At 47.5% G+C, this 16,810-nt stretch overlaps 6 protein-coding genes across 6 annotated transcripts; 2 read left to right on the top strand and 4 right to left on the bottom strand.

The window, feature by feature from the left end:
* Positions 1 to 562: 562 nt before the first annotated feature.
* I303_102249 (uncharacterized protein) lies at positions 563 to 2,038 on the bottom strand (the record flags this gene model as incomplete). Its single annotated transcript, XM_018404971.1, has 1 exon — positions 563 to 2,038. The coding sequence occupies one exon, from the start codon at positions 2,036 to 2,038 to the stop codon at positions 563 to 565; it is 1,476 nt and encodes a 491-aa protein (XP_018265252.1).
* Positions 2,039 to 2,923: 885 nt separating this feature from the next.
* On the top strand, positions 2,924 to 4,188 carry I303_102248 (uncharacterized protein; the record flags this gene model as incomplete). Its single annotated transcript, XM_018404972.1, has 5 exons — positions 2,924 to 3,065; positions 3,166 to 3,244; positions 3,347 to 3,452; positions 3,558 to 3,980; positions 4,087 to 4,188. The coding sequence occupies 5 exons, from the start codon at positions 2,924 to 2,926 to the stop codon at positions 4,186 to 4,188; spliced, it is 852 nt and encodes a 283-aa protein (XP_018265253.1).
* Positions 4,189 to 4,458: 270 nt separating this feature from the next.
* Positions 4,459 to 7,413, bottom strand: I303_102247 (uncharacterized protein; the record flags this gene model as incomplete). The annotated part of the gene is made up of 8 exons (XM_065968504.1): positions 4,459 to 4,533; positions 4,597 to 6,171; positions 6,235 to 6,327; positions 6,385 to 6,550; positions 6,621 to 6,730; positions 6,832 to 6,942; positions 7,016 to 7,129; positions 7,243 to 7,413. 8 exons carry the CDS (start codon positions 7,411 to 7,413, stop codon positions 4,459 to 4,461), a joined length of 2,415 nt encoding a protein of 804 aa, XP_065824576.1.
* Positions 7,414 to 8,017: 604 nt separating this feature from the next.
* Positions 8,018 to 8,592, top strand: I303_102246 (uncharacterized protein; the record flags this gene model as incomplete). The annotated part of the gene is made up of 2 exons (XM_018404974.1): positions 8,018 to 8,422; positions 8,536 to 8,592. The coding sequence occupies 2 exons, from the start codon at positions 8,018 to 8,020 to the stop codon at positions 8,590 to 8,592; spliced, it is 462 nt and encodes a 153-aa protein (XP_018265255.1).
* A 441-nt stretch (positions 8,593 to 9,033) lies between these two features.
* On the bottom strand, positions 9,034 to 11,029 carry I303_102245 (uncharacterized protein; the record flags this gene model as incomplete). The annotated part of the gene is made up of 10 exons (XM_018404975.1): positions 9,034 to 9,231; positions 9,309 to 9,613; positions 9,691 to 9,755; positions 9,804 to 9,894; positions 9,963 to 10,105; positions 10,180 to 10,253; positions 10,346 to 10,486; positions 10,583 to 10,610; positions 10,693 to 10,835; positions 10,910 to 11,029. The coding sequence occupies 10 exons, from the start codon at positions 11,027 to 11,029 to the stop codon at positions 9,034 to 9,036; spliced, it is 1,308 nt and encodes a 435-aa protein (XP_018265256.1).
* Positions 11,030 to 12,812: 1,783 nt separating this feature from the next.
* I303_102244 (uncharacterized protein) lies at positions 12,813 to 14,738 on the bottom strand (the record flags this gene model as incomplete). Its single annotated transcript, XM_018404976.1, has 10 exons — positions 12,813 to 12,929; positions 13,036 to 13,349; positions 13,427 to 13,491; positions 13,556 to 13,646; positions 13,713 to 13,855; positions 13,920 to 13,993; positions 14,072 to 14,212; positions 14,288 to 14,315; positions 14,385 to 14,527; positions 14,625 to 14,738. The coding sequence occupies 10 exons, from the start codon at positions 14,736 to 14,738 to the stop codon at positions 12,813 to 12,815; spliced, it is 1,230 nt and encodes a 409-aa protein (XP_018265257.1).
* Between the last annotated feature and the right edge of the window lie 2,072 nt (positions 14,739 to 16,810).

Here is a 16,810-nt window from a genome sequence, read left to right as displayed (position 1 = left end):
CTTGAGCCCCTCACCAGGTGCCCTTTCCCCTCTTAGGGTCAGCATTACCATAGCTTCACCATCACAACGTGATAAGCCCGGTAAATGACGCTATAGACAGCTTTCATCCCGATCAAATACGGTACGGCGCGGTATAAGGAGTCCTGATGAATCCACAAGTCTTGTTTTTGCGAATGAATCGATCGGCCGGCGGTAGATTGGCAGAGCCAAAAAAGCTTAAAATAGAACATACGTAGGGTTGGCAGTTTAATTAGCGTCATCACGAACATCATAATCCCGAAGAGGATTGCGGAAAATTCGGGTCGATTGCCGAATACCGAATCTCTCTCTGAGAGTGATGCTAGTATGTCCACTTGCATGCAAAAACATGCCCCCTTCCAATGTCAGAAGTAAGGATTGAAGCACATTTTGGCATACCAATTCTATCTATACACGATTTGACACAGTGTCATCCACACCTTGGAGGCCGATAGACTCTACGTTGATCGAATCACCCGATTCCGCACATTTTCCGTTCCGGTAGCTTGGTCCCTCTCGCATTATCACTTAAGAAATTTCCCCATCAATTCTCTCCATGTGGATTCACCTTCATGTCCACGAACAAAGCCCACAATCCGAAATCATAAGCCAATCTCAGACTACCCGCCGCCACGAAAGCGATCCAGAACCGATCTCCTCCCGATAGCCAACCTGTGATTGTCGGCCCGGTCGTCGAGGCCAGTGTTCTAAGCATACTGGTTATCCCATTGACGGCTGTAAGCTCGTCCGTAGGCACGACTGCAGCTATGAATGCCGCTCGAGGCGCTTGATCCATATTGTTCAGACCCGTTCTCACGAAGAAAAGGATAATCGTCATCACCAATGAGCTTGGCGCGGGGAAGAGGAGGACCGCTGCCGAAGAAGGGATATGAGTGAAGACCATCGTGTTGATAAGTCCAAGGTGATTCGCTAGCGGCCCTGCCGCGATAGACGATATCGCAGCTAAGAAGTATGATATACTGGTGATATCTCCTAGTGTCCCAGTAGACAGACCGAATTTTTGAGCTAGGTAGTAGGTGGTCAAGGCGTATCCGACCATTCCATCTGCAAGAGAATCGACAGCGAGCAAGAACCATAATTTGTACATTATCCTCCGAGTGGGCCGACTGATTTGCGCAAGTTTTGATTTCCAGCCAGTGACCGGCGGTCCTTTCTCGCTCTTCGGAGCCGAATCGGGAGGGGGAGAAGACGCAGATACGTTTGACAGGGGTATACGGTCGACAGGGGATATGTCTTCTCTCGCGGCCCCGTCCGCTTCCAGTCCCAGCAAACCTTCCGTCTCTTCTGCTTGTCCCTCTTCCAATGCCTTGTCATTGGGTGTCTTGGTCGAGACTTCCGTCTTATCACTCATCAAGTATATACACATGGCTCCTACGGTGCCGTTTATCACGTATAGCCAGAACATCGTATGATAAGCTCTGACGTCGTTCCAACCCTCTTTGCTGCTCAACCAATTTACCATCCTCCCCGACAATTCCGTTCCTATCGCTGAGCCTAATGCTGAGGTGACCACGTACCAAGACAGAACATCACTTCTAGTCTTGGAGCTTTTCGATGTCGTATGCGACAATACCGATTCTTCGATCGCTCTGAATGGCCCGAAATCTCCTCCTGTCGCACTGATAATCCCAACAACCGAAGCTAAGAGTAATATCCAATAGTTCTCGAAATAGATGAATATCAATCCCGATAAAATCATCATGACGCTCCCGAATAACAAGATATTCCGGCGTCCTATCTTATCAGCGACCAGAGTCAGGACGATAGTAAGGACAACATCACCCGCTAATGTCAAGGTCATAAATGCGCCTATGCGAAAGTCGGAAAAGCCCAGAGCAGAGAAGAATAAGGCGATGAAGATCCCGTTTGAGCCATAGGCGAACATCCGTGTCGTCCGCGAGATCAGGACGAGCCATGAGTCGGGACCTGTTGTCCATAGTGAGATTAGGCCGAGTTCATCCAGGATTTTTTCGGTACTGGGGCGAGATGTGGTGGTCATCCTCGCGCAGTGTGAGGTACCGTCAAGGGTTCCTGGGCGGACGGGCGATGCCTGAGTGTGATATGCGACGATAGTGAAATGTTACCTTGTAAATGATACATGATGGAAATCCAATCAAGTTAACGAGTCCGACAGCATTCGGGGAAAAGATGCTCCTCTCATCTCATCGCAGAGTCAGAAATAGACCAACTCATCTCGCAAGAAATCACGTCAAAATGCAAGATCGGATTTGCGCGATGGGCCGAAACCTCAATTTACGTAACCTGTGACGTACGCTTAATGGTCGTGCGCAAATATAGATTTCGGTTGAAGCCCAGTATCGCGCCTCAGTGAGAAAGGACAGGATACGAGTACAAAGCAAAATTTGGTCTTCTCTCTCTCTCTTTCTCTCTCCTCTTTTCTATTGAATCAAATTGTATGTGGTCCCGTTATTGTAGCTAGACCGGTCTCATCTTCTTCTCAGTAAGAATGCCTAACCAGTAGAGCTCTGCCAGTGGATCTAGAATGTTTCTTTTAACTCAGACAAGGTTGTCTAGCCGCGCATTTTTACAAAGATGGATGGAAGCGGCCTGAATCTTGCCTATATATTTTACTATTCTTAAAAATCGCACATTGTAGTCATATCATGCATGTCAAGATGATCCAGCGAACAGGTCTGATTAATGAGTGTCACTCTTTCCGATTGTGTGCAAGCGACAATTAAGCGTGCAGCGTGCACCGAGATCACTTTACTTTGATTGCATCTACTTCGCATATGTCGGCAGACTCGCGAGATATCGTCATTTCCATCATCAGAAGATCAGAAGTATCGTTTCTTCCATACATATCCTCGACGATTTTGCTCCGCAATATACTTCGCATATAATACCATTTAAACAGCACACAATGGCCACAGCATTCGATCGCAGGCGTATACCAGCGCCCGAAATATCTATACCACCGATATATGAGCCATTGCTCGATGGAGAAGCTGAAGCTGGACCATCGAAGAGGGTTGACCGAGCCAATGATGAGGCTAGACCGATATGTGAGTATTGAGCATACTGATAATAATGCAATGCATCACAAAAGATTCTTGAGGCAGTATTTCATCTGTAGCGAAGCTGACTAAAGCTCGTGCTTGTCAGTCTTGAAGACTGGTCTGATCTCGCAAGCGAATGGAAGTGGATACATTGAATCGGGCGGTGTGAAAATAGCATGTTCAGTGTGAGTATCTCTCTGTCGATTCCTGTTCTCAGACCTCATGACGAAGAAGTGTGATTCTATCAAGATTTTTTGCTTACATGTTCATGTTCTCAACGTGCTCAGATACGGTCCCCGACCCAAAGCACCCCCGTATACACCTCAAGGAACGTTAAATCTCGAAGTCAAATTCGCTCCTTTCGCTTCCGATCCTCGTGGTGCACCTTTACGAGTGAGTCCATCACCCATATCAGTCTCGCTGTGGTGTGCCGCTCGTACAAGACGAGCGAATGAGTCAGAGCTGTACTGAGCAACCGTCCTGCTGATCTTCCTGTAGGATACAGAACCAATACATCTCTCTCAATTACTCACTCAATCGCTGATCCCCGCTATCCAACTCGATCAATTCCCCAAATCATCTATCGACATCTACCTCCTAATCCTCGAATCAGACACCCCGTCCAACGTCCTTTCAGCCGGCTTGACCGTATCTTCCGCCGCCATAGCCGACGCAGGTATAGCCATGAACGGTCTCGGTACGGGGTCGGTCGTACTTACCGATCAAAATGGGGAAATATTAGTAGATCCAGAAGAGAGCGAGGAGATCGCACTGCAATCACAAGCACAAGCGCAAGGGCAAGGGCAAGGGCAAGGGCAAGGGAACGGAGCAGGGAAGCTTTTGGTTGGTGCCCTACCTGCTTTAGGGAAAGTGACGAATCTGTATATGGAGGGAGAAGTTGAGGTTGATCAGGCTATACAAGTGAGTGCGGTTGCGATCCTAAACTCATGTGTTCATTCCGCATTCTGCATTCTGCGATCTACAAGCTCTTCTTCACGGACATAAGCTCATACGACCTGTATCACAGATGATAGAGAAAGCCATCGCAGCTTCACGAGACACACACACGGTACTTGCCCAATCACTTCTCGAGGGAGCCTTAGAGCGGGGCATAGGCGGAGAAGCATGATCGTTAGGTCGCGCTTTGTCAGTCCCGCTAGCAGAATCCCGAGTATTCGCAAGTTGCCCATGCTGCAGTCAATAATCAAGAGTAGAAATGTTAGGTCGTGACAATGCATTTCATTAGATGGATGAAAACCTGTGAAGAATATATGAATTCCTTTTACAGAACACTAATAATTACAATGTCAAGCCAAGCTCATCACCTGTGAAAGGTCAAAATGTTCAACCTGACGGCCGTCCCCATATCCTCCTCTTATTTGCCTGAATAGTCTCAGTACTAATCCTTGTGGAATTTGTGCCAGTACACACCAGCCGCTACCAAGACCACCAAGACCGTAAACACAGGCACGGGCTATCGATTTCGATATATTATCGTCAACCCTTGTCGTACTGATCTAGTAAGCTGCCCACTTACCCTTTTGACCTGACCTTCTTGCTCTGTATTCTTCGTCTTCCCATTCGAGCTTTTCGACTTGACCACATCCGTCTCATCGCCATCTTTGAGGGTAGATACACTCTCTCGTCCCGATTCTGACGAGTTCGAATTCTCTTTCTCCTTCTCATCAAGCTGGATCGTACGACTCAAACCTGACCTTGCCAAATTATGAGCTCGCTTCGACTGACCTCTCTTTCTGCTCTTGATTCTTACCCTGCCTCCTCCGTTGTTCAAGCCATTCGAGGAGGAGGATGACCCATTGATAGGGAGTAGTATACTGGTACTGGAAGATTTGGGTGTTGACGATCCGTTGTTCTCATTGGTCAGGGTCATAGGGGATGATGAATTGGGATCTGAGAGATTCTTTATTGCTTGGACAGCCAGTATGGCTTTCTGACTTGGTCTTCTGCGTCTCGATTTTTTCGATCCCGCATTCCCTCCATTCAGACTACCAAGTTTGCCCGGATTTGCCGAATTGGAACCATCGCCATCTTGCCACCCGTCAAGCGACAAGACTTCATTCGCCTCATCGTCATTACCATTTCCCTCTTCTGCATCAGACTCATCTTCACTCAGACTCTCATTGAGTTCCCTTTCTTCCTCTTCTTCATGTGCCCGCCGAGATGCCTCTTCCCATCCCCTGACAACACCTCTCAAGCGCTCTCTTTCGCTGTCCCATGACTCTCGTTCTCGCTTCCAGCCTTCTTCGAACTTGACTTTCCAGCTCTCCCACTTCTGTTCTGCCTTCTCCACTTCTTCAGCGACCTTCGACGCTATCCCATTTTCCAGCACGCCCACGCGCTCAGTGAGCAGTCTCACAGCCGACATCGCTTCGGAATGTTGGCTTTGCAGAGTTTGAGACAAGGTGACCGCTTCTTGGATTTCGGCTGAAAGAGTCGCTATCTTACCTACTAATTCGGTATTCTGCTCGATAATTTCGCTCTCCCGCGAAGTAGTCGTCGTCGACATAGATGTACCATTCGGATGAGAAGAGGAAGGTTGATCTTCGTCCGAATCGACATCACCATTCAGGTTTGTAGGTTCAGGTGTCCTCGGTCGATCAATGTTACTACTCCTACCATCCCTATCTCGTCTGGGATCAGGTCCATCGCATTCCGCCCTACGTCGATCCCTGACCCTCTGTTCTGACTCCTCATTGTCCATCATAGTCATCACGCTCCGAGCATCGTCGTCATCATCATCTTCATCTTCGTTCCTCCTTGTCAACTGTCTACCTCTATGCGATCCACCCAGTATGCTGCCTCCACTTGCAAGCAAGAGCGAAACCTCTCGTTTGGATTCTTCAATCTGCTCTTTCATAGTGGATATCTCGCTTTGAATGCTCTCTTGCTCCTTCAATTGACCTTCCAGCAGCCGTATCTTCTCCAGTTGGGATCCCAAGGAAGCCTGCGTCTCCGTGAGTTGATTTTGCAGTGCGATGAAGGCAGCTGCTTGCTGACCGTGAGGACCAGCTAATGCAGCTTGCGCTTCTGCCGATGCTGATCGGTATTGTGGCGGTATATACTGTGTAGCCGAACCGTTTTGTGACGGCGCCTGTGAGGAGCGATAGTATCAGAAAAGACCTTCTTGCGTGTCCGATAAGCACATGATACTCACAAGTCCTCCGCCTAGCGTATCCTGTATGTCTGTGAAAGTTGTAGCTAGATTTTGCAGCTCTGCTCCAGTCTCCTTACTCGCACGGAGCTCGTTCTGCAAGGCAATGAGAGTCAGTCCAGTCGTGCCTTCGGGTTGAGTGTGAAGACTTGCCTGTAGTTTGGTCAAAACATGGTCAAAAGTCAATCCACTAGATTTGCCTCCAGCACTCATGACGGAAGGCCCCATCTGGGAAAGCTGATTATTCGGATGTCCATTCTGCTGCTGAGGCGCACGTCTGACCCCGCGTGTATCTTGGTTCTGGTAATTGACCAATTCCCTACAGTCACACATCCTATCAGTCTCGTGAAGATTGATATTGCAGAAGCATGGTGGAGAATTTAGCTTACCGTGCACTAAGGGCTGCATCTTCCGGACCAAACACGCAATACACTTTCGCAGCTACTTTATGATGAACGATCGTTCGATTATCTTCGCTAACGATGTCTATACCAAATTCCTGTATACCGTATACAGCTGATTAGCATGATATCATGATGATAAAAATTTTGTTTGTCTGTGAGACTGGGGATGGAAAGGTTCTACAAAATCTCGACCTACCACTTGATCTTCGTTTTTCAGTTCGAACGGCTCACTCTCCACACTCTCCGGACTAAGCCTTTCCCCGTTGATAAATGTCCCGTTTGAAGACCTCACATCTTTGATGAAGATCTAAGCAATCGGATCACATATCAGCCGGTGCTGTTCGGATACTGATGACGATGACAATGCGGCCTGAGCTTACCTTTCCCCCTTGTTCCCATATCTCCGCATGTAGCCTAGATAATACTTTACTGTCGAAATAAGCATTACGTTCCCCCGGTACAGTTTTTGTATTGGTTTGACGCCCAATTTTGATCTGTTCACATACTCGGCGTTAGTGGCGTTGTCTGACAGTATATTGGAAGAAGTTGCTTTGCACTGATAGCTGTGTGATCGGAGGGTTGATGAACGGATCGAGCAGAAACATACCCTTTGTCCTTCTGGCAGGTGTATCATCTTCATGACGAATGTATCTTGAAGAGGCCACAGATGAAGACTCGGAAACGGACCTCCCCATGGTAGACCGTTATTTCCTTGCCCATTCTGTCCTTGTCCGCCATGATTCTGGTTCAAGTAGGATTGAGAGGGGTGTTGCATCATGTCCGGTATATAGCTCAACGATTATCTATCTTCTTGTCCAGAATGAGAGTCGAACAGATCCTGGCAGAGATGACCGGTAGCTGCATATGCTGTTTCTGCCTCGGAAGTCGAAGGAGATCGAGAACCGCTTTAAGCAAGTGATGGATACCAATGGGCGTCGGGTTGGACTAGTTGAAAGTGTTGATTGACCTCGGTGGGGTATGCTGACCTCCCGTTGTGCCGGTCCACTGGGTGTCAATTCGTGGCAGAGCTTTTGTATGAATAGGGTACGGCGTGTTGTTCTCTGTGTCTATGCTCCAGGTGTCTTGCCAATATTGCTTGTATAACTTCTTCTTCTTCTTCTCGTCTGTCTGATTGAATCGCGGTAACAACGCTACAACGAGTGACCAGCGAAGCTAAGTGACGTGCATCGACCCCCACAATCCTTATTTACACTTCCCATTTATCTTTCCCATGCCGTTTTACAATACCATGACTTTGCCGTTGTTTCCGATTTTTCGTTCAAGGCAATCGTCATATTCCTTTTGTCTAGTCTAGTCTTATCATACATACATCTCCAACAAAGCTTTCCAATTCCCCCCATCAGCAAAGCAAGACACTCAAAATGGTCGTTGTTGTTGAAGAAGTCCAGGACGAATCCGCCCCAGAGGTTTCTCAAGGTCTCGGTGAAGGCGAACGTGAATCCGATTACGAGACTGATTCTGAAGTTTCTTCGACCTTCTCAGACGATATCGAAGATGATTTCAACCCAGATGACGAAACCTTATACGAGCGATTAGTAGCCTTGAAAGATATTGTTCCTCCTCAAACCCGATCGAGCTTGTATAGAAAATACCAAACTACGACAAGCTGGGCAAGTTGGACTGTGCAATCGACCGGAACTTTAGCTTGGTGGATCTCCACTTCAGCCCTCTTAGTTGGATTACCATTGGCTTTGGCGATTGAGGATGAGACTAGAGTTGTACAGCAAGAGAGGGAGATGCAGATGCAATCTCAAGGTCAACAACAGGTGAGCTTGACCTAATCTCAGCTGATCAACCCATCTCAGCATCTCGTTTAAATAGAAGTCGAAAGCCATGAGTCGTGCATGGAATCGCGTTAACACCCTCTTTCAACACGTAGCTTCTCGGTGGTCCCCAGCAAGGTCAACAACAAGGTGTACTCCCTCCCGGCTTCTAGACTAGACGATAATAGTGTAGTATACGGGTGAAGCTAGGGATAGAATGTGGAAGAAGCAAGTTGGGTGGTTTGACTTCGACACTGTATAATATGTTCATGTGAGCAGACGAGAACAGCTGGTACATATACATTATATGCTCCATATGGGGAGGCGATATTTGCAGTAATGACATGTATTCCTTTCACTTCTCCTTGATCCCTGCCAACGACAGTGTGAGAAGTCTCCGGAGCATGAGAGTCCTACGTGAAATAACGGAATCAATTGCCAAACAATGTCACTTAGACTTAGAACACCGTAGCAACATTGCTCATGTGCTTGTCGAAAAACAATACTTCTTTCATGCATTCTGACGTTAAAATCAACTAGAGTTCTACGGAAAAACGATGAAAGCGCCGCAACATCCAATCACAAGCTCGGTGCACTACAGACGATGGCGACACTCAGTTTACGCCTTCAGACGGATTTCGCCAAGGTCGATTAACGCTAAATCCGTACGGAACATCTTCTAGCCCCTCGATCGGTGGTCGGATCCTGTTGGAATGATCTCTGTTCACCGTGGATGTACCCTCGATCGGTGACAGATGAGGATGGTTCATTGCGTAATTATCAGGCTCGGAGATAGCTTCATTCTGCTCAACCTGCCATGCCATTCAAACCCATCAGCATCCGCTAACTCCTATTCCCCAAGCGAAGAGTAAAGAGTAGGGGTGCTCACTCTCACCTTGATCATCGGTCCACCAACCGATACTTGACTCCCGAAATCAGATTTCATCTCGTACCCACTTACGCCCTCTTCAGTCTTCCTTGAGGTGGTGTGGACTGTAGATGGGAAACTCCGCGAGAGTCGCTTGACCCCGCTACTATTTGACGTGTATCCGGACGATAAGAGCGAGACACCACCTTCCGCCCTCAGCTTGGAATCTAGTAATCCCCGAATAGTCTGTCGGCTGACCAGAGCGGAAAGTACGGAATGGAAGTATAAGTTCGGGATGCAAGTGACGAGGAGTTTACGCCAGTCGGCTATAGAATGAAGTGAGGATTAACAAGGGAACGATGCAATGAGGAAATGCTGGCATTCGAGAAAAAAAGAGACCTACTGGTCGGCGATCCTGCGACGTTGTCCGCACTTTCCAAGATGACAAGCAAGATGACGGGCGGTAACCTATACGAAAATGTCAGCTAGATCCCCTGTCGAGTTGCAGCTACTCACATAGACTCATACATCAACGCGAATAGCTTGTGGAGTAGCCTAGATTCGTTATGGAACACACTGTCCTTCGACCGGAGCAATAGGATCGTCACTATCCGAGATATCAGCGCTCAGAGTGCGTTCACGCTAGCTAACAAGAACAGGTCGACGAGCACTCACGACAGAGACACAAAGCTGCATCTACAGCAAGGGTCAATCCACCCCATACTCTCGAGGTATACACATAATCATCAAAGAAGCCTGGAAGTTTTTCGAGGTTCTGCATTTCGATAGTGGGAATCTTGTAGCCTTTGATCACGGTACTGATGGAACCGGCCGAAGTACAATTCACAACGTCAGCCTTCTGCTCGAATGTCAGGATATGAGACTGACTCACGCTAATGCCGACGAGAATGGAAGGAGTAGCCCGATAACGCAAACCGGAATGACCCAAGATCTACTGTTCAACATCTGAAATGCAATCACAGTCAAGTAATCAGCCATTTTTGCTGGTATAAATCCGTCTACACGAGAACGAGACATGAAAGAACAGCAAGACTCACTCGCCATACTCTCCATGAATAGTAAATACCAGCTGACAAGTTGAATATCGATCCCAAGAGCAATATAGTCTGATCGCCGATAAACAAGAATCTGAAGATAGTGTGGAAGTCGGTTGGCGCATGGTATATGAGCTGGTAAGTCTGTATACAATACGTGTTTGGCCATTTCATCAGTATTAATCAAGGATTTGGCTCAAGATGAAAGACGAGCAGCCATGACTGGTTCCTTCGACTCACCTCCGAGCAAGTGAGTGCTAGTGATCCACTACGACCCTACACAGTCAGCCATCTTCCAAGAAGATTGGGATACAGTATGGTGCGAGCGGAAGAAGGGAGGGAGGACTTACATGGCGGCGAAACAACCCAGTCCGATGAATCCCAAGGATACAGGATTATCTGTTTTCTGGAAATACTCGAAATACTGGAATGTCTTGGTGATGATTGAGCTGATTATCAATGACTGGATCACCAGAGCGAACACGCTCCACCACTATAGGCGCTGTCAGCCTCTGCGCTCTGCTGATATCACTCGAATGAGATCAAGTCGACATGAGTCGTGCTCACAGTCGTTCGATCTGGTGTAGAAGCTAAAGACGACCAAAGTATAGTATCAAGATCAACCTGATATGATCCGCCTGCATTACTCGCGTCGGCACCACCGCTCATCTCAGTCGAATGTGACATTATCAATTATATCAAAAGTTTCAATAGATAGTTGATTCGATCCCAAGATGGATAGCGATGGATACCTGAATGGAGATATGATTGAAACAGCGTGATGACGATAAGGAATCGCCCATCTTATATACATCGAGGATCGCTCAAGCAATAGATATTGCATACGCAGTACCTTCAGAAGACTCCACCTCTCATTTTACCCAGTTCGTCAATAAGTCTGGGATCAGGTCAAAAGCGATCCTTCAAAAGCTCATCATTAGCTCATGAGAAAGGACTGTTGGTGTTTGGATTGATATTGATATTGATATTGACATTGACATTGACTTTGATGGTAGATTGTTCTAATCCGCGATCCAAAGGACGTTACTCGTCTTGTCTCACGAAGGAGGATTGACAAGTACGACTACTGCATGTCTGTGTGTGCGTGAGTGTGAGTGGACTTTGGAAATAAGGCTCAAACACACAAGTACACGTGAAGCTTCTTCTGGTGTCCATCCTCTAGGATGGATGCCTCTTCCTCATAAGCCCCGTCGACGAGTTTCATGCTACTCGCCACGTTCGGATGCAGATCATTCGCCGTAAGCCTTTATATCCGACCATGTTGACACAGACACAAACAGAGGCCAATATGTTGTATATACCGTACCGTATGTTGTAGACGTGTGTGTGTTTGTTATTGAATAATGGACACTAGGTAGGATCTGGATGAACACATGTCATTCATGCGAACACACATACACACATTCGATCGAACTTACGATATTGTCTACAATACACGCCCTCCCAGAAAACTGGCTGACTTGATTATGGACGGACATACAAGAGCGGGATCCTGAAGAAAGCCTAGGACGCCTTCGATCGTCCGGCCTAAGCGGCGCCCAACTAGGACCAGCATAGCTACAGTACATATAAGCCATCCTAAGCATCCCGGACTGCGCTCCAGGCGATTGGCGATCTCGTGCCTGTAAACATATATCCTTCCTCTTCCTCTTGTATTTCTGAAACACACAATAAGGGCTCGAGCTGAGGTGTAGCGTGCTGTTTGATCGATTCCCACGCTAAGGTCCTTATCCCCTTCCCTTGTGGCGTCCTCCAATGGCGAGACAAGTCATGGCGCCTTTCTCGCCGACATCCTTTGCATGAGGACCTTTAAAGGGAAGGGACACACGTTGAATGTTGATGGCTCGAGCGTTAGATAAGTGGGGTCCGGAGGCAAATGACAATTCGATTGGATCCGTCGATCAGCGTCACATGTCGATGCACAGTAGACGATCGAAGACAATGTTCCTGAGATGGACTCGTCGGATGACCCAGTCCTATGGTCGGTGGCTCAATTCACAGACCCATGGCTCTTCCGGATCGCAATCGGGGCTGGAGGTATATCAAACTGGGTTAAGTAGGAGATCGGATGTCTGACGGTCACATTCATTTCGCAAAGACGTGTACCCCTTTACTGCATCTGTGAAGTCTTCCCAACCAGCAACGGCAACTATGAGAACATATCTGGCAGACATCATTCTTACATTTGATACATTCTAGGCGCAGCTCACAACATCAAGAACTGCTCACAAGGTGTATACAGTACGAAAGGGCTATGCACAGCTTTATGTCATGCTATTTGACAGCGACACCACTCCACCCTTGCCCTTGCCGATTCGTTGTCTTCTGTTTCCATCCAGCAAGAAATTCACATATTACGTCCAAGACCCCAATAACTCCCTTATACACATAACCTAGACCCCATCATTAATTCGAGTAGATCGTGTATGCCGATGATCATGATCTCTCCTTACGGGAATCTCGGGGGGAAATCCCTATTGGCAGTCGAGTATTCGTCCGTAGGCGATAGATGGGGGTGACTCATAGCGTAATTATCAGGTTCAGAAGTATTCGAATCATGTTCGATCTACCAATGCAAAAACGCAAGCGAGGTGGAAATCAGCCTTCTTGTTGCCGCCTTCCACGATATGCAGCCTTGTGATGGTGTACGCTTAGAGGCTGCTCGCTCTCACCTTGACCATCGGTCCAGCTACCGAAACCTGACTCCCACCTCCATATTCCGACTTCATCTCCTTGTACGAGCCATTCCCCTCTTCCGCTCGTTTCGACGCGATCATCTCGGTAGAAGGGTAGGTATGAGTAGCGTAACCCTTCGAACTCCCACCTCCTCCAGTAGCTCTGCCGGAAGATAAGAGTGAGACTCCACCTTCGGCTTTCAGCTTGTTTTCCAGCAAACCCCTGATGGTCTGTCGTCCGACCAGAGCAGAGAGGACCGAGTGGAAGTACAGACATGTGATACATGTGATGAGGAATTTGCGCCAGTCGGCTACAGAGTTGATCAAATCATTCAGCTTGCACACCACGAGAGGTTGAGTTCGACAATTGAGCAGAAAATGGACTCACAGGTCGGCGATCCAGCTACTTGCTCGACACTTTCGAGTATGAGAAGAAGGACGACAGGTGGCAGCCTATAGTCTGACTTAGCAATGACGCACTGCATACCTGCGAGTGACTGCCGTAGATCTCACTCACATGGACTCATACATCAAAGCGAATAGCTTGTGGAAAAGTCTTGTCTCATTGTGGAATACACTGTCCTTTGACCTGAGCAGCAGAACGGTCACTGCACATAGTGTTCTGAAGAATCAGCCATCTATCGTTTTCGTGATGGAGGAAGAGGAGGACGCACAGGAGACACAAAGTAGAGCATCCATCGAAAGGGTCATGGCACCCCAGACCCTATTAGCACGGATGTAGTCGTCGAAGTAGCCAGGTAATTTGGGAAGATTCTCCATAGCTAGAGTCGGTAGCTTATACCCCTTAACGATTACCCTATTGAAAGATTGTTTTCCATTCTATTAGTTCAAGCCAAAAACGTTCAATTGATAGCACTTACACAAGAGCAGCCGAGAGAGGTGCGAGCAATACCACTGCGAGAGGCGGCAATAGCCACCATTTGCTTTTGGCCATCTGCACAAACGAAATGACAGTCCAACTGGATGTCAGCACTCTGTTGGATTGACAAGACCAGCGAGAGATGGGACCCACCCTCCAAGCTCGGTGAGCGTAGTATACACCTGCAAAAGTATTGAACAGCGCTCCGACGAGCAAGATCGTCTGATCGACCATATATATAAACCGGTAAATCGAGTGAAACTCGTCCGCAGCGTGATATACTAGTTGATAAGTCTGTAAATTCAAGACAAATTTGATTCGGTCATCCAGTTAATTCGCCCCGAAAGATATATCCAACGAAGATCTTACCTGAGCACAGGTCAAGCCAAGCGTGATTCTAGTCAAAAGGTATCAGCAACAGGTTCATTCGTTCTTTTGTACTCAATGGATGAGATCCAAGACTCACACACTGACTGCACAACCCAGGCCCACGAAGGCAAGGTATAACGAGTTATCGCTCTTCTGGAAATACTCGAAATACTGGAATGTCTTGGTGACGATGGAGCTAACAATGAGAGATTGGAGTACAAGAGCGAATACGTTCCACCACTAAGGGTCAGAAAGTACAGCGCGTCAGCGATAGTCTAAGAAAGTGCAAATGACTGCCCTAGAGAATGAGCATAGAAGACGAGACGAGGAAGCTTACGGTGGTCTTCTCGGGATTTGAGCCGAGGGATTGCCATAACATCGCATCGAAGTCTATCTGATAACCGCCTTGCATGGAAGGGTCATAGCCTCCAGAGCTATCGTTGGAGGACATGGTGAATCTTGAGACCATATGAGATTGAGGTAAGGGTACAGTCGGTGATCGAAACTGAAGATAGAACACACAAGAAAGTATCCGGTTGAGGAAGAAGGATGTCGCAACAGAGCAAAGCTACCGCTTTATATAGCGTTCTGGGACCATCTTGAGCATCTTCCCGACCTAGAGCAATTCGTCTTTGGCACATAGTCCACCCCGGAGTCATCCTAAGCTATTGCTCGATAAAAAGGACAATCACAATGTGATGGCTCTAGTCGGCTTGATGTGTGCCTTACAAAGGCTTGGGAAAATTGAGATTAGATTAAGTAGTCCTACACAATACCGCTGATTGTCCTCTACAGGAAGCCTTTGTGATTCATGTGCGTTGGGGTTCCTTCTCAGGAATGTCGCAAGATCTCTCGCGATGATACCGGTCGGCACGAGTGTGTTGGAACTGTTATGCCTTCGAGTCTATCCGCCAATCGATGAGCTTCATTAGTATCTGTGTGTGTGCCGAGTATGTCAACATACTCAAACACAATCGATACAGGTGATACCGTTGTGTGTGGGCTTTTTTATCATTGTTTGGTCAAACATTGCCAAGGAACGGTAGATCCTGTATACGTCGTCTTTAGATCGCCCGAATAGTGGCCTTAGCGTTGGCTCGAGTATTCCAAAGTCCTGAGAAGCTCGCGGCACTTTCTCCGAAAGGGCGCCATGGTGTCTAGGTGGATAAGCAAAATCTCTGGGATTAGCGAGTAAGCGAGATCAGCTTGATCGGCGATACGGTAAAGTGTCCCTTGAGGACGAGGTCTAAACAAGGATGTGATGCTAGCTCGAAAGTGATCGCCACGGCTGCCGAAATGGTCATCGCCGCCTTTTAGCTGTGAACCAAATGCTTAGACCGTGAAAGCGATTGATGGTCGGATGCAATTTTAGAAACGTCAGTCCAGTGTGACAGTGTGATGAGCGTGTGTACGGAGCTGACGTGAGAGTATTCAGCTATAGAGTGATGACCATATCTTTGACGAGTTGGTCAGTAGATGACGGAAAATTCTTGCTGAATGAACGATGGCAATCTGCTTCCGGCTGTGCAGAGAGCTGTCGAGTATCAACGTCCGGTATGTGTCGAATGCCTAATTCCGATTATCAAGTTGGAATGGCGACATCGCTTCTTGCCTGTATGGAGACTGTCGACCTTTGTCTTGCTTCCCTTCGAATTCGGAAACGCGGTGGAATGCCGGGAATATCAAACGAATGTGTTGAAAGGAGATTGTCTTCTGGGTGGTCTGTGTGGAAGCATCAATAGTCGTCAAAGACTGCAGCGTAGTCGAATATCCCTGCACATGGTACCCGCTGGATTGGTCAGATTGATGTATGATTATGACCCGCAGGTCAGGCTAGTACGTCGATCGCATGATAGTAACTAAGTCCAGTGCACGCGATCATCTGGCCGAGTTGTCTTTCGCTGAGTCATAACGCGGTTATCTCTGTTTAGGGAAGTGACTTTTACGTTATATATTCCAATTGCTGGATTTCCCATTCCAATCTGTTAATTCAATATAAAACGGTCATCTGGAATTCGTCGCACCTTTGTGGGAATGAAATACTTTCCAAGCCATGTACTTCGACAAGGTCCGCCCGAATATGTCATTCAGCATTCATATTGTGTATGATGATCACCCCACTCCAGTTTCTGCGCGGATTCGCCGAGGCATTCCAAGGTATATTAGGTAATCTTTCAAGATCACGCATTTTCTTCCAGCTCTATAATCTACTCTTCCATCAAAGTCATCTTTCTCGGTCATTCACCTCGGCAAGACAACCCAATAGCTAGAGGTCACATCAGTACATTATATATCAAGAAGCGATCGAAGTTTCAGTCGTTGTGTGGATTTGAACTGTATACTCACCCTCTTTCTTTTTGGCTAACCCCCGAGTCGGATAACGGGTAACGAGAACAATAACAAGCCGGATATAGCCGCCATCAACAAATCACCCTTCCATCACTCGCATCAATTCCAACATTTCACCATTACGAAGTCATCTTTCTGGGTCATTTGTATAGCACTAAAGACCTATCCCGGACC

This window comes from Kwoniella dejecticola, chromosome 2 (genome assembly GCF_000512565.2).
Source record: "Kwoniella dejecticola CBS 10117 chromosome 2, complete sequence".
Taxonomy (NCBI): domain Eukaryota; kingdom Fungi; phylum Basidiomycota; class Tremellomycetes; order Tremellales; family Cryptococcaceae; genus Kwoniella; species Kwoniella dejecticola.
The sequence above is the reverse complement of the archived record's forward strand: the minus strand, read 5'-3'. Positions and strand labels throughout refer to the sequence as shown.